General features: G+C 40.0%; 1 protein-coding gene across 1 annotated transcript in view; it reads left to right on the forward strand.

The window, feature by feature from the left end:
* Positions 1–368: 368 nt before the first annotated feature.
* The window catches only part of EBF1 (early B-cell factor 1), a gene marked incomplete at its 5' end in the record, with an annotated part of 98,984 nt that continues 73,506 nt past the window's right edge, over positions 369–25,846 (forward strand). Inside the window, 2 exons of the mRNA XM_009865723.1 lie at positions 369–452; positions 8,319–8,436. Coding sequence (XP_009864025.1) covers positions 369–452; positions 8,319–8,436 — 202 coding nt within the window. The remainder of the gene's footprint in view (positions 453–8,318; positions 8,437–25,846) is intronic.

Genomic DNA, 25,846 nt, shown 5'->3' on the forward strand with positions numbered 1-25,846 from the left:
TTTTCTTGGCTGGCATTTTTCTGCCCTCTTTTTGCCGTGCTGGAGTCTGTTTCTTGCTTCCTTGCTGCTGTGGATGGCACAGTGAAGCTGACCATTTAGTGGGGTAAAGGGACTGACTCTGCAAACTTTGATGGCTCTGACAAAACAGTTCTATTAATTGAATGCTTGAATATTTAGGACACGCTTACATATTTTGCTGGATTGAGGCCCCTGTAAGCTCTGCTTCCTCTTTGGATGGTCAGTGGAATGATTTGTCTGAGTTGGAAATACTAATGTAAATAAGGCTTTGTTGGACCACATGTGCAGATGTTACATAGTACTACTGTGGTCTGTTTATAAGACGTTAACGTCCATTTCTCTTTCTCCACAGGTTCTTCTTGAAATTTTTCCTCAAATGTAACCAAAATTGCCTAAAAAATGCAGGAAACCCTCGAGACATGCGTCGATTCCAGGTCAGTCCGACATGCTTCCTCCTTTAAAAATCAGCAGCTGTTAGGGACAGAAGTACTTTGACCCAAACTAACCTAGTAATTCCCTGGAAGATGCTAAAAATCACAAGGTCACAGAATATTGCCTGAGGACTTCTTGTCACAGCAAAATTGGCAGGAAGTAGTTGGGTTTTCTTGCTCTGGACAGGAGAACTCTTAAAGATAATGTCACCTTCACAGGAAGTGAAAGCATGAAGAGGAAAAATCAGAATGACCTCACTGTTGTTTTAGGTTAAGGGGCTACCCTGCTCAGAGATATTCCCTTCTGCCTGGGGAATTTTTAGCCTTCATGTGAACACTGAGTGAGCATCATGTTTATTTGGAAGGGGTAGAGGAGTGTATAAGAACAATTAATAAAATCAGGCTCGTGACTACAGTTCAGCAGTTATTCCTCAGCAGTGGTAAAGACTCATAAAAGTGCATCAATGGGATAAAGGTCCATACCTGTAGCCAGCACTTGGAAAAACTGCCACTGGCTGTATATTTCTTGGGATGTTTTGGGCTGGTATTTCCCTGCTGTTGCAGCATGTGACAGTGGGGCTTGAAAACTATAGTATTGTCACAGCTTCAGATGTCCAAGGATGTTTCTTTGTGTTACAACCATGTCCATGCCTACTTTTGGGATCAAATACAGCACTGTCCCTTGGGAAGAGGATCTGCGCTTGCTGGCAGCAGAGTGGTGTGGTTGCACTGCTAAGAAATAGTTGCTCTGACCCCTTTATTGAAGATGTGGTCCTTTAACTGTGCCAATAACACTTTACCTGAGTATGTACTGAATAAAAATATCGGGTAGAGAGATGAAGGACCTTCTCTTTTGATGGGAGGAGACATGATAGAGTCTATCTGTAGGGATTTCCTTCAGGGTTCTGGGGAAGAAATAGATTTGTCCTATAGAGTACATGGGTCCTGGAGGAAGAAAGCCCAAAAGACAGGTGCTTTCTGCAGTAACTCAGGATCTTGTTTCCTTTTTTTCCAGCATACTTTGAGGAAAGTGTTAAATGCTATGTAAATGAAAATGTTATTTATATGTGGAACATATGTCTTTTGTTGAAATGCTTAATTGCAACAATGCTGAAAGGCAGAAGGATGTTATTTGCCCCTCTGAGCACAGAAGTGCAGAAATGGGGAGATGTGGCCACAGGGATTAAATTAATCAGTATAAAAGCTACCATTAGCATGGCAGAGCCCTTGGCTTCTCACCCCATACTCCTCCCTCTGACATGTCTCTCTCCTGTGATTTGAGAGGGCATTATCACTGAAGGAGAAAGCGGAAAAAGGACTCTCACCAGCACAGGGATTTAGGCCAAGGAGTCACCCCTGGGGCCTGTCAGAGCTTGCTTCACAACATGTACACTCTGCTGGGTATGTGCTTGTCCACACTCGAGGCTGATTTTCATATGGTAATGCCTTTGTGTGTTCTCTCAGCACAGCAATCGGGAGCCTGTGTCGGTGAGTAGGTAGGACATAGGAAAGGTTGTTGATCTCTTGACTTGTAAAGACATTCTGTCATACAAACCTAGCTTCACAGCAGTTGAGCTTTCTGTGTGTAAACAGAGACTGCTTAATTACACAGGTCATGTCAATTAGTATGACCTTAGCATTTTCAAGAAATTAATCACTTTCAGCCGAGCGAACCACTCATACTATAACACAGGGTGGTATTGGAGCTTGCAGCATTCTGTTAAGTCAGGCTTATTGTTTTACAATAGCTGCTTTTGTTTATCTTCTTTTTGGAAAAAAAAAAAAAATGAACTTGTTGCTCTTTTAGCCGTAGACTTCTTAAAATAAAGCAGCCAGACTCTATAGTAGAGTCCAGGCTTCATTTATCATTTCTTAGGGTGAAAAGAACCGAGCATATGCATAGTATCTCAATGATGTGATGCACCCAGATGTCTGAGACAGTGTGATATAGGAACTAAGTGAAATCTGGGCCCCTGTGAAGTCAGTGCAGCATTTGCTGTCAGCTACTTTTGAAATAATGCCAGTGACTTACAAGATCTCTAATCTTTATGTCAAAGTTCCAGTTAAAAAACTTAAGAGGAAGATATTTCCAGCTACTTTTTAAATAGTAATGTACTCCTTTTACACACACACACACAAAAACAAAAAAGAGACTTTCTCTTCCCTTACTTCATTCACCTATCTGTGCTGGATCTTAAGCTGCCCAGAGATTTGTTCATCTTTTGACTGTGGTCTTTCATTCATTAGTCCCCAAAAGCTGCTAGGAGTTTTTAGAATGCAGATGATAGTTTTGTAGTAGTGAATTTCCTTTCTTAGTTTTCATTTATTGTTTTTTGTATGTTGGTTTTTTTTTTCTTTATTTATTTGGGCAGAGATTTTTTTGTTCGTTTGTTTTTTCTTTTCTTGCAGCAGGGAATTGTCTGATTATCATATGGAGTAAGAGTGGTTAAGGAAGTATGGGGAAGAGTCAGAGTACGTGTTGATTCAGGCAACCTGTGTGTGAAGCTTCATTCAAACTCGCATCCAGAAATCAATTAAGAAGTTTTCTCCTGAACTTTGCATGCAAATGTGGTAGTGTGATAAGCCTAACATAAAAGCAGCTGTGGCCCTGAAAAGAAACATATTTCTTTGCCTGGCTGAGATGTCCAGGCATTTACAGCTGGAGCAGCATTGAGTGCCAGCAAAAACGTGTGCTGGAGCAGTGCTGGCCCTGGCTGTGTTCGTTGTGTCTCTATTAGCAGAAGGAGACAGAGAGGAGAAGTCAAGTACTGTGCAGAGACTCAAGACAGTTGACTTGTACTCAGACTCCCTGCTTGTCCTTGAGAAAATCATTTCATCTCTGTTTCATTGGCCCAACTGCGTGAAGCATTTGGTGATATTAAGTCCTGACACCTTTGTGCAGCCTTGCCTTTTTATTCTGGAAACCCCATGGAACAGATGCTCAGTCTGGTTTTGCATTCTTCATCACAAGTAAGTCATCAGTCTAGGCAGGCTGAAGTGCCCCAATTAGTGGTAATAATAATAATAATAATACTAAGTAGATGGTATCATGAGTGAACTCTGCCCAGATTTTGTTTTCAGAACTAAAAACTCCTTCATTCAACCTAAACAGTTTTGTATGTTATTGTAATTAATGAAACCCGGGTGCCCTAGTTATCTTGTTGTTCTTGTTTTAGCACAACTGCTTGCAAACTGACATATGTCAAGTTTTAATTTAGAGGAAACTTTTCAAACTGAGTCACTGCATAAAACCCCAAACATTCATTTATTATGAAAACCTTGAAAGTCACTTAGAAATTGCCATGCTGTTTGATTCTGTTACCACAACCTCTTCCTCAGCCTAGGCTGCTAGTTTGCCTCCATGGGACGCTGCCACTCATGTTTGAATTGAAGCCACTTGTCTCTTATTGCAAATTTGCATAAGAGACAGAGATGATGCTTCATGAATCCCAGATAATGGAATTTGGACATGCAAGGCTCCATCCCCAGAGAAGGCAAAGGCAAAAAAAAAAGACTGAAAAATAGCAGTGAGAGCTATGGCCCAATTCAACAAGGTAATTAAGTGCCCGGCCTGTCCTTGAGCACGTGAGCAAAATTACTGAATGCGCTGTAGTTATTAAGTTAGGCACCTTTTAAATGTGTTGTTAAACTGCGAGCAGTTTTCACTTACTAGAATAAAGAAGTCAACACATTGTAGGAAGAGGTCGCAAAGTGGTGATGAAGATAAAGATGTCGCTCAGGCCATTTCTGCATAGTGTTCAGAAGACCAGCAAACACTGGCGTTACAGGCTTAACACTAGTGCCACACTGCAAACCTGGGAATTGTCTTTATCAGATTTTCTCTGCCTTTGCCACTGGAAGTTGGGAACTTCACAAAAATATCAGATCCCTCACCATACGTCGGAGAAAATTGAAAGCACAAGGAACATGCTATGTCTTAATCAGTTAGCAAAGCTTAATGGGCTGTGGTTAAAAATGAGGAGTCATGCAATGCTTAATTTTGATGTATTAGGTGAGGTACTATAACAAATAAACAGGCCAAGTGCTAAACGTGGATAAATAGCTTGATCTCCAGGCTCCCGGTCTCTGAATATTTTTTATTTTTTTAAACTAAGCTCCAAAGTATTCACAAACTGAACTATTTAATGGCAGGCAGAATAATTCACAGAGCCGTGATACGTTAATGCAGTTGATAGTGCCAACTTCATTGAAGAAAGTTGTAAACCGATGTGTTTCGTTTATACCTCTGTCTCCCCTGGTGTTGATACAGGATTTAAATGCAAAATCTGTGAAGGGCTAAGGCTAAAGCTCAAAATCATTTTCCATGTTTGCCTGTCCCAAATTAAAACTGTGTTTTGTTGACAAAATTTGGAAAGGTTTGAGATTTGGCAGGCCTGGTTGTCCCTGTGCTTACATTAATGTGTCAGCACCTCATTAATCATTTATTAAACTGTAGTGTGCCTTTCCCTCTTGCTGAGGTCTGTGTTTTAGGATGCCTCAGTGCCCATTCCACATATACTTTGGCTTTCCCCTCCCCCTAATTTTATGATTTCTCCACAAATTACTTTTAGCCTGTGCTTTAACTTGAACATATCCCAGTCATTTCAAAATCAAAATGCAGAGAGTGTATTTTTTTGGATTAAAAAGTATGAGTAGAACTTGCACTTTAAGTATGTAAGTGCTCTGTAGCAATCCAGGTATGTAACTATGTCACACAATATTTAAGGTGTATTTTTAGTTTGTTAATAATTAGGGGCATTATCATTTTGTTAGTGCAATGTATATTCACTATTGCTGTATTAATGAGATTTTGTATTTAGAGAATTGAGCAGTAAGGGTGTGCTGCTTCTTACAGGTGCACTATGAATTTCTTCAGAAAGATACATAAGAGTAACCACTTTTTTTTTTTCTCTCTGGTTTCCTGAAACTAGAAACAGTTTCTCTTGGGGATTCCTTTTATAGTTTCTTCTGCTAAGGACACTGAAGAACCACACCAATGTGGTCTCTTTGTAGTAAATCAAACTCTGTTCAGGAGGTAGGTAGGTAGGTAAGAAGACACTGTTAAGTGACTCAAAATATGTTTCATCAACAATTTCGGAAACCTGAGGAGGGAAAAATTAAATGTAGATTTACTCACATAAAACTGACCTCACTAGGATTGTTTCCCCAAGTTCTTCCCTAGAAATGTGAGTGTATAGTGACAGGTACTTGTATATATGATTTTCACAGATCTGAGACCTACTTTTCTTCTGTTACTCTTGATCCATTATTTTTCTGGAATCCTATTTCTAGAAACATTCAAAAGTTTGTGTTTTGGCACAGGATTGATCTGTTTCGATGGGAAATCTGTGTGTACCTATATGGATTTAGTATTGGAGAGAGTATTGTATGTTGTAGCCATTGCTATTAATTGTAATACTGTTAACTTTCATATGCGTCTAAGCAGACCCAGAGAAGATGATAAGGAGTTGGCATAAATCATGGAGCTGTGACAAGCAATGCCAGCTGAGGATTTGGCTCAAAATCCCAGTTGCAAAGAATTTACAATGGTTGCAAGTGCACAAATAAGATTGCATACCCTGAGCCACTTACTATAAGATCATATATTATTGAAAATATCATAAACTTTATTCTATCCCTCAGGAATGCAATGGATAAATTACTTTTGAAATCCCTTTTGGAATTTTATATATAGGGCTTGGGGTTTTTTTCCCCTTAGTTTGATTTCAGAAAAACTTACCTATAGTGTTTGGTTCCTTTTTCCCAAATTTCCATCTGTAAGAGCTCTTGAATCATTTATTCTGTGTTTTAATATCTTTCACTTAAAACACACACAAGAATGTATTGCCTGGAATGCTATTTTGAGGGTTTAAGATCCTTTTGATATAAATATTCTCTTTTGTATTCCTCTTTCTAAAGACAAAGGCTTTGGGATTAGCTATAGGCAATTTAGCATCTTTACTTACTTTATATTTTTGAGCATTTTAATTAGTGGTCAAAAAGAGGTGAAATTTTTTTTCTTTAACTTTTTTTATAGATCCAGTGCAAGTGATGAAATTGAATTGTTGTAAGTGATCCTTTAAGTGTCCCCATTTGACCAACTTTGAGAGGCAGCAGCTTCCTGAGAGAGTTGAAGCAATGTTTGCCAATCCTTGTAAAGCATTTCACCTCTTCAGAGGCTAAAGCCTCTCAAAACCAAGAACAATTAAAGCGAGAGCCTTTCAGAGCGGCTGGGGAATTCAGCAAAATAAATCAGAAATCCTCTGCCGTGGCTCTGGAGGCTTGCCTCATTATAAGAGCAGATCTATTAGCCCCCTTGCCATTGTCTTTCATTTCTCAAGTGAGGTGATTCTAATTAAATTAATCTGCATGTCAATCTATCGGTGATCAATCAAAAGGGCTGAGGTCCCCCTTTGCGGCAGTGTGCTTGCGGCTGACAGGGGCTGATAATGGAGGAAGAAATAAACTGTCGAGCAAAGTTAATTAGTCAACATAATAGGTGGATTAAACAGGAGCTGCTGATTGCTGTTTCACATGTCGAAGCATGAGGTGGGAGCTGAAACTGCAATTAACAGACAATTATTATATTTGGTTGTAAGAGGTCGCATGAATAAACATATCTCTGTGGGTTTCGGTTTTTAATCCCTTTCCCTGTTTAATGTAAGGAGAAGTGTAGGTCATTTCTTCTTATTGTTTTAGTCAAAGTTCTTGAAGGCAATGCAGGCTGCTGGCAAACCAGCAGCTAGCTGAAGGCCAAAACCCTGGGAATGCCATAGCTTGTTGGGGAAAGACCGTGGAAGAGGGCAGCTGAATGAGAGCCGGAGGGGCTATGAGGTTGCTTGGTCTGAGTGGGGTTGCAGGAGACCTGCTATGAGGAGCTCACAACTCTGCCGCGCACTGGACCTGTGCACCCCCTGTTTCCTACATGAAGTTTCTTGGCGCGAGTGCCCTCAGCCTGAACAGAGATTTTTCTATAGTATGTTGCCTGCCGAGCCTCAAGGTTGAGAAGGTCCCTCTGGACACCTCTGAGCAGTTGGGTCTTCTGCTCTGGATCCAATACTTACCTGTTTGTCCCCGCTGGGTTGGCTCCTCTCTCACTCTGGGCTGCTCCAGTGAGCAGTAGTGTCAGATCTTGTCTCCAGGGCAGTGCTGCTTTGTCTCCCTCCTCTCACCTCAAACCAAATCCTAGGTGTTGACACTGAGATAAGTTGAGAAATATATCTAATTCTAACTGTGGATGAATAGGGTTGTGTTCTCCAGATCAAGACCCCACTGTCAATCGTGCATGCATACACAAACATACCTATATATATTCCCTAGGATAGGCTTCAGGAGAAATTTGGGTAAGTCCAACAACCTGTAGTGACTATACTGAGGGGAGAACGGTAGTTAAGGGTGTGGGCAGGAGGTATGCAACAACTCTCTTTGCAACTTCACAAAATACACTTTTCTTTTCTTTTATTCTGAATCGATTTTCATTTGCAATGTCAACAGCTCTATCTACTTCAGCATGGAAACTGAAGGGTAATTTAGGGGGAAACACAGCTGCCCTTGTGTATAGGTGAAAAAATACTTAATAAAGGTCTTCTTGTTAAAATGATGGTTAACAGTGTGCCATCTACCATGCAGCTACAAACTGCAATTTGACTTAAAACTGCATCAAAAGCTTTCGATGCCAAAGATCCACTCATCAATAGCATCTCTTGTTAGATTTGTACAGCGTAAGAACCAGTTATTATGCGAAATAGCTATGCAATTTTCTGCAGCTCCGAGCTGTTATTTATTTAACTGAGTTTATTACACTCTGTGTTTCTTAAAAACCATACGTATATATCCAAATTTTCCTCCATTTTGCTCTTGCGCTTGCAGGTTGTGGTGTCTACAACAGTCAATGTTGATGGCCATGTGTTGGCAGTGTCGGACAACATGTTTGTACACAACAATTCCAAGCATGGGCGGAGAGCTCGAAGACTTGATCCCTCGGAAGGTACGCCTTCTTATCTGGAACATGGTAGGCATATCATTTTCATTGGTTAGCATTGCTGCTTTAAATGTGGGTTTATTTGGTTTGTGTCTCTGGCTACTGGTTTCAAATTGTCCTGAAACAGTTTATATCTCTGGGACTGGATATTTTAAAGAGACTGGCCTCCAGACCAAAGGGGAAATTTTTCAAGTAGGTCAACACTAAATGTAGTGAAATGACAAACCTGGAAGCAAACATGGGCACAGTCTGTCTTATATGCCAGTAAAGTGTGGTGGTTTCTTTATTTTCAGTTGCATCTGTTCAGCGCCTAAAATTGGAGCCTGATTTTTCCAAACTGCCTTGATTGTTGACTGTGCATCTTAAAGGACGTTGCCTATTTTCTGACGTGCTCAGCACCCAAATTTCAGATTGGATTTCTTCTATCCATAGAGTGCTGAGATCTCTAGGAGATCCAGCTGTTTCTTTGAATTGCCCTAAATGAAAGCAGAGCCCTTTTGGAAATCCATCTGCTTACTCAAGCCATGGGCGAGTGTTCTCTTTTGGCTCCAGCTGTGCCAGCTGAGGAAGCTGCTCTTCCCTGCGTGCCACAGCTGCTTGTCTTTCCTGCCTGCTGCAGGCTATTCTCCACCATGGATGTGCCAGCCAAGATGGTTGTCTGATTGTTCCCTAGTCTCCTTCAGTCCAAAGAAGTTCATTTGAGTTAAACCATTTAAATAATAACTCATTGCCAATCTAGCTTATTTTGCTGAAATGATTGAAGGAGAAATGGTGCAAGGCAATTTGTCTGGGTTTTTTTGAAAGGACAGAAAACTCCAGCAAGGATGGGATGGGGGCGCGTAGCTGGAAGCAGCCTGAGGGACAGTAATCTTTTCCGTAAGATCAGCTGGTCCTAGAAGAGAACATCTGCTGGTGACTGTAGGTGCTTAAAATGGGAGTTGTTGAGTGCAAATGTACTTTGAAAAATCTGGATTTGATTAATGTTTTGTTTTGCTCTTTGTCCTTAAAGTTGATGACTACTACTGAAAAACAAAACAAAAACAGAGGGCATTTCACTACCCTCTCCCTGCTCCAGCTTGGTAGAATAGCTCTTTGTCTTCAAAGCTGTTTGTAATCCTAAATTCAATAGGTGCTTGCTCCCTCGAACAGAAGCGTACCTTCGGCTTCCACTGAAGTAGCTGAGCGTGAAGTAGCTGAGTGTAGAAGTCCTTTATGCTGGTTTGTTTCACAAATATTTGCCAAGGATCTAATGGATTTTTCCAAAATAGATTTTTCCAAGGAGTTTGAAGAAACCAAATAAAATTTTCTCTGGCAGAGTGAATGCCACTTCACAAAAATGTTAACTAAATATCTTAACAGAAATTATTAATACTGAGAAATGGGCAAACGTATGCGTTTCTACTACTCAGTGCATTCCTGTGGAAATAGCTTTCTATTCTGTTTATGCTTTCAGGCATCAGTCCTGCAGGCACTTATGCATACATTTAAGATTATGCACACATATGGTCCTGTTGGGATCAATGAGGCTTCTTGTGTCAGTAAAGTTGAGGGTATTGATAAGTGTTTGCAGAATCGGGTCTGTAGTTCACACTTACTAACCTAAAATTCTTAGCTCAGCAGCGTTTCTCATTATATAAACATAACTTACATCTGTATTTATTTAGTTCTGTAGGCTTTGAGCCATTTTCAGCCATAATTCATGTTATAGAATTTTTTTTTCGTCCTGCCAACAACCTAATTTAATAAACAAACCACTGTCATAATTTCTGCTGAATTTTTGTAAGGAATGTACGAACTCTGTCTTTATTAATTAGCAGAAGGCAGAACATTACAAAAGGAAACTTCTCTGTGTTCAACTTTGTAGTCTTTCCATGAAGTCTAGTCTTTCAAAAAACACTCCTGTTTTTTACTTATATTCCTACTACAGTAGATGCCGTCTTTTCTCCCCGCTCCTCCCCATCACAGTGTTTGCAGTGGACGCTTTTGGCCAAGGCAATGCTTACTTTCTCATACATAAATGTTCTTATTCCCATGCATGGTATAATTGCATCTCATTTTACCATAGCAAAAAGAAGCCAAAAGAGATAATGCTGTGCTTACACATATATACAAACCCTAGTTACTGTGCTAATATTAAATGTCAACATCTACGAAATATCTCTATGTGTACATTTGGTGGGAAACATGATTTTTTCTAATCTACATTTTCAGGCACCTCTCAAGCAACATCATAAAGGAACCTCTAGTAAATTCTTACTTTTGAATGGCAGCCTTCACATTACAAAATTGCGCTCTTCCCAAAGGCTTGCTGAAGCGTTTCTTTTTAACCTAAATCTTGCAGTCTGGTTCTCCAGGAATTCTATGCACACTTGCGTCCAAGAGACAGGGAAAAAAATACAAGTAATTAAAAAAAATGAAGTAAGTGTTTAAAATGATGTTATTAGATGTATGAAACACTTAAGCAAATGAAAAAAAGATAGACGAAGTCGCAACTGGGCTTAATTTTATTGAATTTTGGGCAACTACCACAAACCTTAGACCCACTGGAACAGATGACAGTTTCCTCCACCGAAATTAATTGTTACTTTTAGTTTGAGTCCCAAAGTACATAATATTTTTTTCAGTTTTTAGAATCTTTATGTTGGGTAATATCTTCAAATGCAAGTAGCAAAGACTGTTTGCCTTTCCTGTTTCCATCTTTTCTCCCTCCCTCGGGGGGAGGACAGACTGACCTGAACAGTACCTGTAAGAGGTGAAATGGAGACCTGATGTAGTCATGGCTGGTTTCTCTCTGGTTAAATTGCTCTGGTGAGCAACTTCTGATCGTAGGTTTTTAAATGCTGGAATTTAACTGTAGTATGCCTTGACTAAATATATTCCTGTGTACTTTGCTAGATATTTAGCTCCTTAATACAAATATCTGATCTCAATAGAGATGAATGCCTGACTCTGTGAGGGCTGGGGAGAGGGGAGGAATGTAGCCAGAAGGTGTGCTGGTTGCCTAAATTAGTTAGACAATATTCAGGGGGTTTGGTGTTTTGGTTTTTTTTCTTTTTTACAAAGATGTGTTGGGACATGCTACTCTTAAACATGGAGCTACAGTTCATGTTACACCTAAAAAAGACTTTGGGTGCCAAAAAGCTGGAAAGAAAGCTTTGCCTCCTGAGCTGTTCAGGAGCCTGGCATTTTACCATCTTATTAGCAGGTAGCCTGAATTATTTTTGGGACATCCAACACATCTCTATTTATATCTTGCTTGTCAGACAGTAAAATGAAAGTTCCTTTTTGTAGCTTGTCTCTGTGAATATAACTAGGAACCTAGATCATGGTTTGCTATCCACACACTGTGCTCCTTGAAACCAGCAGGTTAAGAAACTAGTATTTCAAATATATCTATCTTTCAAAAGTAATAGCTGGCAGTGGCCAATTATTTCGTACATCTCTGTGTGGTATAAATAGAGTAAGCCACAGACATCTGTGGTTTTTAATAATTATCACTTTTTCATTCACAAATAGTTGGATCTTCACTTGCTTCATATTTATGGTGAACCAGAAAGCCGATGTGGTTGACCTTTCTAAATCTTTCTAAATTGTACTCATATAGTAAGATGTATAGTGAAAAGGCAGTAGGCCCCAACCAGTAGAATATATATCAGCTTGTAGTTCATCCGAGGGGGTCAATTTTAAAAGCAAAATCTTTCCAAGGCAATTTAAGCGACTAGCTTATGGAAGGGGGGAATTCTGACAGGGTCTGCAACAACCCTTTTCAAGTTTACAGCATGGAGTCCACCGCTGCAGATGACTGCAAATTTCCCAGTTAAACCTCTCATACTGCTGCAAAGTAAATATTCTCTTTCTCCTCAGATTTTTGAATGGCTTTACAAGAATTGCAAAGCCAATTGCAGCATCAGTTTCTCTATTATTTTTCCTTACTGGCAGAATGCAATGCCCTCGAAAAATGATAGTCCCTGAGACCCTGTCAGTTTGCATGCTCTAACACTTTATTATCTAATGATCTAATATGCAACAAGGCAAAGAGGGGGTGCTTATCACTCTGACAGGATGCCTAAGAGAAGTGACTAAATTACTTTATGTACCATTAGCGCTAGCTGCCATGGTGAACTCACTGTGAGCATTTATGCAAATATTCCTGAATACATTCAAGTGGCCTTGTCAGGAAGACAACTGACAAGCAGCTTAAATGCTCGGCGTTTTAAAGGAACAGTTTTATTTCTTTTTCTTCTCCTTCCTCCTCCTCCTCCTCTATAGGAGATCACATTGGGTGATGGTGAGGTTTACTGGTGATTTGATTCTGAGTCAGCTCAACAGCGGCAAAAGATGAAAGATGCGCAGTAGAAATAGGGACAAATTATAAGACATGATGTCAGAATTTGCAGATGGAAGCAGAGACAACCATGATTTTTAAAGCAATGTCCTGCCATTATTTTTAAATAAAATATACATAAATCTATGTGTGTATGTATCTGAAATAGGTCATTATAGAGCAAAACCATCAGCCCTGGCTGCCTTATACTGGAAATGCTTGTGCATGGCTGGATTATTTGATCACTCTATTGTGGTACCAGAGACAGTCAAGCTTTTACAATGTTGTTTTAGTTCACGATAGTAATGACTGATTCAGACCGTTTGCTGTCTGCAGGTGCAAAGCCTCCTACAGTAGATGAAGAAAAGTAGCTGCTGCGCCTCAGCTGGCTACGTCAGGTAGATTCTCTCATCAGCAGTGTGGCATTTAAAGAGCTTTTCTTACCAGTCTTTCCCATCCCAGGCAATTTCAGAGCCCACAGTCACCACAGTATGCACATTTCCAGATTTTCCCACTAAATCTTCAGATCTGAAAGCAAAAATTACTGCTAGGTTGTGTCGTAGTTGATTAGATTTTTTTTTTCTGTTTAGGTTAATAAAAAGGAAATTTTTTCCAGACCTTCTGAACTATTTTGAGAGGATAATATTTATTTTAAAAATTTATGTCTAAGTATTGTTCTTATCTACTCAGACTGTAGCACAATTCTTGAGCGTGGTCATTGTGTACCTTGAATCTAACTGCGTGTACTGGGTGCTCCACTTGATAGTTCTTTAAAGATGCTCAGAAATCTGACTTAGTGACCTGGTTCTTGTGCTGGAAGTGGCTTTGTTGTAACATTAACCACTACATTTTTGGAAGTAGTAGAGACTCATGAAGAGGACGCCTCTGTCAGCTCCATTTCAGCCATTTCAACCCTGAATCCCTTGATGTTACATGATATTTGATGAAATTTTTGATGCAATAGAGAATACTGAGTGAAGCAAAAAATGGCAGGTTGAGAAAGGTTAATCTTCAAAACTTGATAGATTTTACCCTTAGATGGTATATGTTCAGATTCTTGATCAAATTAGGGGTTATTGCATTCGCAAAATGGCCAAGTTTAACCAAAGAAACTCTAATGTTTGACTTGGATCATCTGTGGGTAGAAGCACCTGTTACATCTTAGTGCTTCACTTAAGAATGTTTTTGTGATTATATGAAAAATATAAACACACAAGCTTTTTCTGCGCCATATCATTCCATATAGAGAAATGTAGTGGTCTCGATTTATTATTTAGAAGAGAAATATTGAAAAAAAAATTCAGATTCTACCACTCCACTTGAGGGGATCTTCTGTGTTATTCTGAGTTACTTCTGCTTTCTAATTTATTTTCTATGAGGGAAGAATACCTGGGTTGTTGGACATCTCTATGCATACACAGGGGAAAAAAACCGTGACGTTCAGAACATTGCACAACACGGATAGTAATAACAGTAAGTGAGTCTTGATATACTGAAGGATTGCAAAACTTCAAGCTGGAAATCATTTTCTTTACTTTTGCCAAGTTGTCTTTTTCATATCGGTTCCTTCATAAATGCAGTGACTCATAAATTCAGGCAATTTTTTACATAATGGCTTGTTATGTGTTCTTGGAGCTTGACCTCACCGAGTATATAATATTAACCTCTTTGCTGCCCTGTGCACTTATTCTATGTTTCTAATATAAGTGAGCACACCAAGCCTGGATTAGTCCAGTATGTGTATGTAGAGCTAGAGCATTTGTTCCTCTGAAGAGAGAAAACATGGCCAAAAAGTTAAGGTGCTTCACTTGAGAGAATTTGTAGATAAAGACTTCAATATGATCTCAACAAGATTTTAACTCTGGGAGCTGTGGAAGTAAGTTGCTAGAATTGTGGCAGGTTCTCTGCAGGTTGCAAATGTTAACGCAAGATGTGGTATTTTCCTAAAAAGCATGTGGCAGGTTGGGGAGAGGTTAAGGAACTGAGAAATTCCTCACCCAAAAATTGCTGGGTGAGGTTCTCTGGTGGGTGCTATGCAGGTTGTCAGCCTGTGTGACTGAAGTGATCCCTTCGGGAGTAAAATCTGGGGATCCCTTGGCTTAGCAAAACCCAGCAGAGTTCAGATTTGTACAGCTCCTATTTAGGTAGCCAAAATTGTGTTAACTGAATCATGCCATCCTGAGTTATGCTCATGTCTTTTTTAATCTTCACCAGAGCAGAGTAGCTGTCTGCAGACCCCACCTTCCTCTTTTGATACTACTGAGAATTTCACAAAAATTGGGTGGGTGTGTTGTTGGAGCTGCTCTTCTCAAATCCAGTCAGGTCAAACAGGAAGCAGGAAAACTTCTATTTTATTTGTCTAGGTCAGAAATCAACCATTAAGGAAAGATACTCAAAAGCTTAGAAGATCTACACCAGCAATTTTGGTCTTTCAAAATTTATTTTTGGTCTGAGGCTAAATGAAAACAAGTTTTAAATAATTTTCTGGGAGGCAGTTTTTTAGTGGTTGTTTTGGGTAAGGAGATTCCAGAATTTCAGTTCTGCCATTAGGTTGTAGGTATTTCATGAAGTTAGAGGTCTGAGTTAAGTATTTTCTTTTCATATTTAAACATTATTTCATGCTATATTTACCAACACTGCTGCCACAATGTTGCAGGAGACTGCTTGAAGTATCCTGGCCTTTAATAATAAGGGTTGCTGTCGCATAATGCCCACGGAAATACATCCTGAAAAGTCAAGTTTGGCTACTCCAGTTACTACGTTTAGAAAGGATTCCTGCTTGACAGCCACGTTTCAGGGATCTAGCGTTACATCTAATTGAACAAGGCAAAAATGCTACAAGAGAAGTGGGAGACACCTTGATTTTAAAAAGATAAGATGTGACAGTTTCTAGCCATAACCAACTGTCCTTTTTTTTTTTTTCCCCCCAAATAAATGAAAAATATAACAGCTCTACCCCAAGAATATCTAAACAATGTCAAGCCATGATATGTTGTTACCCTCTATTGTTACGAGGATGTCACGAATTCGTAGAAAAATAGTACGTGGATGAAGATAGAACACACTTTGTGAAATTCCCAGAGGTGCTTTCAGAACTATGCTCCCAAAATTGCAAAAAGAAGAAAACATGGGGGGAACCATCATTAAAATTCGATAGAGATTTGTGTGAAAAAACCCTCTCTTGTTACAGGAGGCAAGTAAGGGAGAAAAGTTCAGATGGAAATTCTCCAACCACTGAGAGTTGACTCTTATTTGGAGAGTTAGACCAACCACTTTCTGAAGGTCTGAGGTTTCTCTCCAGACCTCAGAGGAACTGGAGTACTGTTATGCTAGTAGAAAAACCTAACTACTCTGTTTGGAAGAAACTTCACAGCTACTAGTACAAGAGAACATTCAGTAGAACTCAAATAGGCAATGAAGATTCATAGATAATAAGCATTCATTCCATTTCAATTTGCTTTGCTGGCCACCCTGTCAGTGATACAATGGCATCGTAAGGGGAGAGAATGACGTTAGGATTAGAGAACTGTTTGAAAGATACTGCATTGTATGGCAGGGAAGTTTTGCCAGATGTTTTTCCAACCTGCCAAAATATGCACACCAGCAATTAACAGCACATTTTATTATTGTAGTATGATCAATGTTATTTCTGAAGAAATTCCTCTAATTCAGCTTGTTTACTACAGGATACCATCATTGTTCTTATGTTGCGAAAAGGTGGGGTTCTTTCACTCCAGTCTTCTACTGAGTTTTGCAGAATACTAAGGGAAAGGGTTTTGTGAGTTGTGGTTTGTAAATTAAGGCCAAGAACTAGTGACTTTTTGAGAACCCATCTGGGTGTCGTAAGAGGTCATGATTATCAAAGAACGGTGTTCAGGGCGGTTTGCAGGTACCTGGGCACTTCCAAATGTTTTGTATTGAGTACCTCAGTATTTAAATATCTCAAAGCTATTGGTGGTTATGAAAGCTCTCTGTTCCTGTGGAACTCCTGTCCAAAGCTGTGCATCAGCTGAGTGCTAACCATCTCAGGATTAAAGTTTAGATTAAAATTTTCTGCCAAATTGTAATTTAGAATATTCTGATTGGAAAACTTCACAAATAACGAACTCGGGGGGGGGTTGTATCTCCAGCTGCACATCTCATTGAACCGAGAGAGGACTGGTGTGAGCATTCGAGTCTCTCTCTGTGTCTGACTTACAGGGTGCGTGCCAAGTGTTTCCCCAGCAAAATGAGTATTTGACAAAGCTCCTCCACATCCGAGGAAATGAGTTAATAGCATAAACCAGGAAACTGATGCAGAAAATGGAACCCACCAGGGTGGGATGATTGGAGTGGTTATTCTAATCTGCGTTGCCATCTGAAAATTATTAATGTTAGTAGTAAAGAGTAAAAATAAACTAATAATTAATATTGGAGTGGAGACAGGCTTTGTATTTGGCTCAGATCCAGAATACAAGATTTTCAGGAGTGCGTGGCATTGCAAAAAGTGTGCTTTCATTAAAGCCAATAGTACAACTTCATAAAGTGTTTTTAAAAATCTTAGCCCAAACTGTTTGCTGAGCATAACCAGAAAGCTTTGTGTGTCACAATTAGTCCTTTCTGCTTCCCACCTTCGTTCCACGAATTTATAGTTCTCTTTGTTACAAAACAAATCTTTAGCGTGAAAGTTACTGTAATATAAGAAGTGCTGGTTTATGACCTCATTGAACAAAGTGAATAGGGTCAGGAAGTTTATTAAAAAGAGCAAGAATAAAGTTTTTCATGAAACTTCTCTGAAATTAAGCAGTTCAAACTTATTTCTAAAAGTAATTCAAACAAATCTGCAAGGTTTAAGGTACAAGGGTCATCATGAGATGCTTAGCAAGATATTGTCCTTCACGAAGTGGATGTTTAGGACTTTATCAACTTCTGATCCATTTTTGTGAGTCAAATGGACACCCAAAAGTGTAAGGTACCTCAAAGCAATTTTTTTCTGGAAATTCTTGGACCTAAAGCCAAACTCTCAAAACACCAAGGTGCCTCAAGCTGTGGGTGGGTGTTTGTGGGATTTTTAATACTCTGTCTACAGAGTTTCTGTGCCTGCAGGTACTTTGAATGTTCCATTAGGTGCTGACTGGAACCACTGGATAGCTGAGTGCTTCCAAAAATCTGGTCCCAAATGCTGCCGGAACCTGTGTGCCTTTTACTGTACTACTGTGGAAGTGTCTGTTAGCAATGTGTAAGGAGAATATAAGGACATAAAAAAATTCATTATGTTTGTATATTACCATATCATTACGGTTTTGCAGCAACTCTCTCAGAGGTTCTGTATCTATCCCATGAAATAGCAAAATGCGTTTCCCACAGAGGTGCCTTCCAGGTTGTGAAATGGCGGCAGATGTGCTGGATCTCGCCTCCTGTTGGAGGCTGAATGGGCAGCTGTTCACTGAAAACACGAGCATGCATATGGAATTCATAGGTTTGGTGTTACCTGATCCATGCTGGGAGGGAAGGCCAGCTCTTGGAAGGAAACTGCCGGCATGACCGCAATGCTGCTCATCTTTCCAGCTGCGGCTTTAGTTTGTGGGTTGGGGTTTGAGGTCACAGCACTTTGCCACAGTATGTCCAGGTGAGAGCATCACTCCACTTCCTGGCTCTTTGAGGGGATGGAGAGAGGGAAAAAAATGTTTCTGGCCAGGTTTGGCTCTCTGAGGCACTGAGAGGTAAAGAAGCTCTGATTAAGAGCCGTTTGGGGAAAATTATCCTCTTCCTGGGATTGTGACCTGGAAGGCAACAGCAAGTGCTGCCTCCTCATTCAGCCCCGAGTCTTGAGCAGAGGTGCCTGCTGGAGAGCCCAGAGTCAGGTGCCTGTTCAATATCAGCGGCCAAATATTTTCAATGGGGTTGCTTCTGGCTGCTTCCTGCCTGTGATACTGTCTTGCTGAGGCCTCTTGGTACTTTCAGGAGCCAGTGTGGAACTCCGGAATCTCCAGGCTTCCAGAGGTGTCTGCCCATCTCTGCTCATTGTATAGCAGAAAGAGGATCCTAGTTTAGGCAGTCTGACTGACCCAGCCAGCACTGGAGTCTGACTTTTTTACATGCTGCAATGCCTTGGGTAGGTGGTCTGAATATGGCCTTAAGTAAATAAAAACATAGCATGACTTTATCAGACACATTGAAAGAACAACTTCTCTAAGCATTTGTAGGCTTGAGTCCAAAGTACTCACTCCTCAGATTTTCAGCGTGCTAGTTTTATGTGGTGTTGTTGCTGGACAGATACTATGAACTGTAAATATATTTTTATGCTTGTGTTTTTGCAAGTAATGCCTACATGGTTGGGAGGAGGTGCTTCTCACTGCATTCAGAGCAGCACAAAGAACAGAGGGAGAAACAGTCTGAAAGCCCGTGCGCAGGAGAGACAAGGGAGTCTCTGTCTTTGCAATGCAATCAGGGCTTCTGCTTGAAATACAATTCAGGTTACATCACCTCTATTGCTGTCCTGCTGCCATCACAAACATGGGCTGCATATTATATTGCATACGCGAATATAATAATAGCAGTAGTAGTAATAATAATAATAATTAATTATTATAATATCAACTTAATTACTTTGTTTATTTTTCTTGTCCACCCTTCCCATCCCAGCTAGTCATCTGTTTGTAGTGTATTTCTGTCCAGGACGGCAATTTAGTTAAACCTTCTGATCACTGGGTTGCTTTTCCTACAGAAGAGCCAGATTCCCTACCTTTCCCCTTGGTCCAGGGCCCAGAAAGCCGAGGCTGTCCATTGGACCTTGGGCTCTCTGTTGGCAGCTCTGCGTAACCTGTCATGGAGACAGCCTGGGCACCATTTTTGCACATGATGAATATGGATCTTTGCTGCATCTGGCAGGCTGCAACAATGAATGCAGAAGACTGTCATTAATAGATAGTAAAAGTGGACAGCAATATTAATGGGAATAAGCTTTTCTTTTACTGGGACTGATTATTTCTTTTTTTTCTTGGCCTGTGACTAGATTGAGCTGCAAATAACAGCTACCAACACTGTGTGCACGCATGTGTTTTGTTGTTGGCTGGTTTTTAATCTGGAGTATTTAACCATGATATCTTCAAAGTGCGATTGTGTCATACATTCTCATACACTAATAGATTTCAAAGATGAAGAGCCTTGCTGCTTTATGTTTAGTCATGCCTTCATCTGTAAATTTATGGCAGTATTATGTTTTAATGAATTGAACAAGTCCCAGAACAACAACAAAAATGCTTTTTTGTTTGAATTTAGATATTGCCTACTTTGTTCTTCAAATGAATAATAAAACCAATATGTTTCTTTAGTGGTAAACTTCAGGCTAACTTCATCTCGCATTACTAACCAAATACTCGAGGATATGTGTGTGCACACATATATAGACGTGTGTGTGTGTGGTAAACAAGCGCTTTCAGTTGTGGTGTGAGACATAGGCTGAACATTCATATTCCTACAGCAATAGGCAAACCTTGGAGAACAGATGGAGCAGAGTTCAGCACGAAGGTTTAATCCTATCAGGATGATTCCTGTATGGCCATCTGGATAATCCAGCGCACAAATTCAGTGCCTGTTAAAAATACAACGTAGGCCAAGATTAACGTCACAGATTTTCTGCTAGACTTGTTCATATTTGACTTTATGATTCTCAGACTCCAGAAAATTGCATTAGAGAGCAGCCTGTGATTTGTGAGAGAAATCAGACGAGGAATAAGAACTCTTAGGGTACTTGAATTTCCCTTGAAGAAACTGGATTACAGGCACTCCCTGTCCCTGCCACAACTGCTTTGTGTTTCTACATGGGTTGTTTCTGAAAGACGATTACTGTGAGCTCTCTGTTGTGGGTAGACTTTCTCAATTCTGCTGAACAAAGAGACATGAGCTAAAAATAAATTGTAGTCAGGGCTCTTGTTTTTATCAGGATGAAGTAAATTTTATTTGCTGTAGAATCCATCTAAGGTGAACTTCTGATTCTTGTACCCTATAATATAACGGGGTTTTAACTGATTTTGAGGGAGGTGGAGTGCTGTTTTTTGCTTTGTGAAAGATCCCATGAAGGTTTAATTGGTACTAATATTTGCTTTGGGGGGTAATAATTTAGATTGAGATTGAACTCTTATGTTTCATCTAGAATAGTTTCTGTGTATCATCGACTAAACTTTGCCAGTGCGGCCATAACGTACCAGTGTACTTCTGAACCCCAAGACTCGATGCTGTTGCTCTTGGGATGCTGAGCTTTTTACATCTTGTAGGGACAAGATACTGTGGCTCAGAAGCTTTTATGTAGTCCTATGTTCTAACTCTAGAGAGACTTGCTGCGAGAGATTTACAGTTTTGTTAAGGTACTGATGGCAAATAAAAGATTGAAAGTGAGACCATGGTGATGGTGAAGGAAAACATGAATTAAGAAGTAGCACCCACCTGCCCTTCTGTTAGGTCAAGATTCAGCAAAAGTAAACCATGGGGTTAACATTAAGCAAATGACTGGTTGCATCATATAAAATGCTTTGCTGGTTCAGGACCTCAGTTAGCAGCACTGAAGGACCAGTCAGTTAAATTAAGTAGGTTTCGGGGTATGTGAGCTATGCAGCGATGTTTGTTTTGACAAACTTTTAGGGTTGATTTATATTACACATTTTGGGCTTCCATTCGCCAAGTTGCCTTCATCCTCACCCAGCAATTGCATCAGTGTGACTATTTTTATACTTTAGTGCACTTAAACAGATGCAGTCTCCTTTCTGGACATGCTTATTGTTTTTAGAATAATCATATTGGCTTAGCTGGGCTCTGTAACTTCATCAGCGGAAGTTAAATCAGTAGGAAGCCATTGAGATTGAAACAGGAGAGGCATATAGGATTTTTTTCACTGTTTTATTAACAAAGCTCTTAAAGTGCACATTCAGATAAAACTGTGCAATCCTATGCATGTATCACACCTTAGTTCCCTGCATGCTATTGTCTTCCCATATTTTCAGGACACATTTCCTGCACCTTTGCAAGTAACTCCATGGGATGGAGCAACGTGTGAAGAAATTGAGGTGCGGTAATTTGAGGGCTTATAGTAAAACGTTTATCTTGCTTGAGGTCAAAATGTGCCTGTGCATCCCTGAGGGAGGGGAGTGTGCTGCAGCAGTCACTGGCTTGGTGCTTGGGTCTGAGTAAACTTGCCCCAGTTGTGGAGCTGGTATTTGGAAGGGCCTCTGCGATATTCTTGGATGCCTTGCTTCTTCTCCTGATCCAGTGTGTGTGTATCCCCTGTGCAACCAAGCTGTCTGAGATAACAGAGACCATGTCCGTCCTGGAGCTGAGTATCTGCACTGGGTTGGGCCGGAGTGCTATGTTTGGCAGTTTCTTCACGGCTGATTCAGAACTAAAATCTTCCAAATTTGGGGCAAAAATAATGAATGCAAAAATTATAGCTTAAAATCTGCTTGAAATTTCCTTGAAATCAAAAATCAGAGCAGTGTATCAAAAAATGTCACAGTAAAATTGTTAAGCTTCTTGAAATATATATATTTATGTTTACAGAGAGTGAATATATATTTCTTTTTCAATAATAATGTATGTATTTATGTAATCATCTTTTGGCTGAATCTATATATTGAATGTAACCAAATTTTTAAGGTTTTTTTTCAACATTGCATTTTTATTGGGGAGTTTGTTATTTGCCAAAAACCCACGAGAGAGCTCTCTTTTGAAGGTCAAGTTTTACCGACTTGCAGTTTGATGCTAAGGACTCTTACTTTTTTATTAATTTTTTGAAAGCAGGAGGTACTTCCTACAGCAAAAAACAAACAAGCGAAGAAAAAAACACCTCAGACCTTCATCTGTGATGTGAAAGGGTTTAGAAGAATGAATGAAAATGCATTTCTTGTAATCATGGAGAGAACTAAATCATTATTTGTATGGAAATGTTTTAAGCAAAACACACAGCGGATTTTTTTTGTAACACATCTCTCATTATTCAGGATTGCCTCCTTTTTCCATGCAGTCATTTTTCAGGCAGTGTTCAACAACTGAGAGCTTTGGAAATCATTAAGGAAAGAGAAACACAGAGAACTCCATGAAATGTAACTTTGCTAGCTGAGGCATCGGTGAGGATTAAAGAGAAACACTGTCTTAAGTATTGATTGTAGGTGGAGTATTATCCCAGGTAATTTACATTTTCAATTCCCATTAACGGGAGCTGAGCGTCCAAAATGTTAAGCAGCAAATCACAGGCAATACCTTTAATTTCATTACTGGAAAATAGAAACAAAGGCAACCTTCCTTCCCTTCCCCCAACCTGGAGGGATTGCACTCCATGTATATTTTTGGTTCGGTGATTTCACCCAGTGCAAATGTCATGAAGAACCGGGAGGAGGTTGCCGTTTTTGACAGGGTGTTGTAATCTTTAAAAGCTTGCAAATGGTAAGTCCCAAATATCAAGATGCTCTAAAGCAGAGAGCTGGGAAGGGGGGGAAGCAGGGCATCACATCCTCGTGCCTGTGTTACATAAAAGCTGTGTGAGTTATCTCCTCGAGAGGGAAACCTCTGTTACCCTGCTTCCTGCACAGCAGCTGCTTATTGTCAGGAGAGAATAGGAGAGCGAGCAGGCTGTGATATGAAAAAGGAAAGCAGGAAGATCATCACTTTACTAAGATAAACAGCAAATGCATTGTTTAGCTTAAGAGTGAGGATTTAATACTCCAGTACAATATGTAAATCTCTGCCACATTCACTTTCCCTGAAGTGTCTATGACTAACCCTTTGGGCTGGTCCTGTTGACTCTTCCCATCCAGGCTGGTTTGCTAAGCTTCAGTTGTGTGTGCTAGATACAGATTTGGCAATGCCTCCACACACTACACTGGAATGCTATCATTGCATGGGCCCACAGACTTTTTGGGATTGACCCGTTCAGCATGCTCACAGTAGGTAAGCAGACAATGACAACTCCTGGTTCTCAAGAACAAGAATATTATTTTGGAAAAAAAAACAGCCAAAAAACCCAAAGCCAACAAAAAAACTCACCCATCCTCAACCCATTTTTCTCCTCTTTTACGGAGAAACGTACCTTTCAAACTAAAAATTAAGGTCAAAAAGCCTTGAGCATCCCAGCAAGCACTGCACACCTTTGGCTCCAGAGTGCCGTGAGAAAGGAACTCAGGCTCAGACCGCTCCCAGGCACAGCTTTGCTCAGAACCACAATCCCTGCATGAATGCAATAGCTGTGAGGTACCTGGGGGAAGATCTACACCAGATTATATAAAAATGCTGTAGTAATCCCACAGTTAGCACTGAGTCGCTGCTACATTTGACTCTCTGCAACACTGAGGAGACACAGCAGCTCAGTTGCTAGAATCAGTGTATTGGCATTCGCCTGTCAGCTCTGCTGCTGCCAGTTCTCATGTTAGGTTGGATGAGCTCTGCACTGCACAGGGTCGTCTACATGTAACCTAAGTGGTTTTTTGAAATGGGAAACCCCAGTTCTGTATATGTCAGATAGCTCTTGGCAGCTTTGCACTGAATACTACCCAGCTATCTTAAAAAATCTAGTTTCTTATTCTGCAACTTCTTCGGCTGGGTTTTTAAGCACTTAAGTGGTTTGTTGAATCACAACTTCAGTAAGTCATGGGCTTGAGTGCTTAAAACTGATTCGTCTTGATATTCTGAAAATCAGTTGTTTGGTGAAAGCATTTAACAGGTTGAAGGATCAGACCCATAAACTGTGGGTTAATCTGTGGCTCATTTATATATTTAGCCCAGAATTAGGTTTTACTCAAGAAAAAAAGGAAAATTAAATTAAACTCCAAGTATTTACAGTATTTCCTCTAAGATGAGACATAAATTCCCCTGTTCCTCTGAATTCCCAGTTTTAGCTGCCTTTATGCAACTCTCCTTGCACGTCACAATAAAGAGAAGAAAAATAAAAGCACATACCCCATCTTTTAAACTCCTAATGCGATGCAGCAACTGTTGTCAGAGGCTCATCTATGGAATAACGGAGGATGAAACCACACTTCATGATAAAAACTGCAAGAGAGGTCATTCTTACAGTCAACAGCACAAACTGGATATTAATCATAGAGCAAATACATTTCAGAAGCTAAATAACACCAGTCCCAGAGCCCTGCTGATCGCTGTGCATCCCACTAATTCACCTCAGTGAACATCTGCCTCTAAGCTCAATTAACCCTTATTCAAAGGCCACCCATAAACCTTGTAGTTTGTAGTAAATATGTTTTTTTCCTCTGTTTTCTGTTGATGGAACAGATCATTTTTTGTTGGGGGATAAGACGCTATCTCCGTTTGTAAATGCAGGTCCCTAATTAAGAGTATGAGATGTCCAGTGTGTGGTTGTGAGGGACTTGAATTGGTAGCCCATTGATTCTGTAAATTCTGGTGTTTGATGCCACTGGGGGCATCTGCGTTTCCTCTGTTTTCAGGTGCTATTTGAGGTAGATAGAAATGCTCAGGAGGCAGATGGATGGTGATGTGGGGGAGAGGGATTTCCTTGTGCAATTGCCTGCACTCCAAGTTGGTTGTTAAACATGTACAAGAAGCTATGAGGAGATGTTATTGCTGCTGTTGTGTTATTATTGTTATTGTTATTAGTATTATTAGTACCATTATTATTCTCCCTTCCAAGCATTGTTCAGAGGCAAATTGGAAATGTGGTAATTAGGCCCTGACTGGTAGTGTAGTACTAGTGTCCTGAGCCAAAGTTCAACGCCCTGAAATGAAATTTAAACCAATTAATCTGTTAGATTTTTATCGCTTGTCCGTGTTTTCTCAGCAATTCCCTCAGCACGCGGCCTTTGATCAACTCTCATACAAAAGCTAAAATGTGTGCCTGCTGCTAGCAAGATGGGGCTGACATTAACATGGCACTCATAAAACAATCAGAGCAGTGAAGCCCTCAAACAGACAGGGCATAGTAATATTTAATAAAAGCGCACACATAATCTTCAGAATTAGCATTTTGTGCCTTGCAGTACCTTTGGGAGAAGAGCTTTTATTTGTGGAGTGATCATTATTATAACAAAGAAGAGCTACCTAATAATTTCCACTTTAACTCCGCAATATGCCACAAGCATTTCTGAACCATTA

The sequence above is a fragment of the Apaloderma vittatum genome, unplaced genomic scaffold, assembly GCF_000703405.1.
Source record: "Apaloderma vittatum isolate BGI_N311 unplaced genomic scaffold, ASM70340v1 scaffold5323, whole genome shotgun sequence".
NCBI classification, from domain to species: Eukaryota; Metazoa; Chordata; class Aves; order Trogoniformes; family Trogonidae; genus Apaloderma; species Apaloderma vittatum.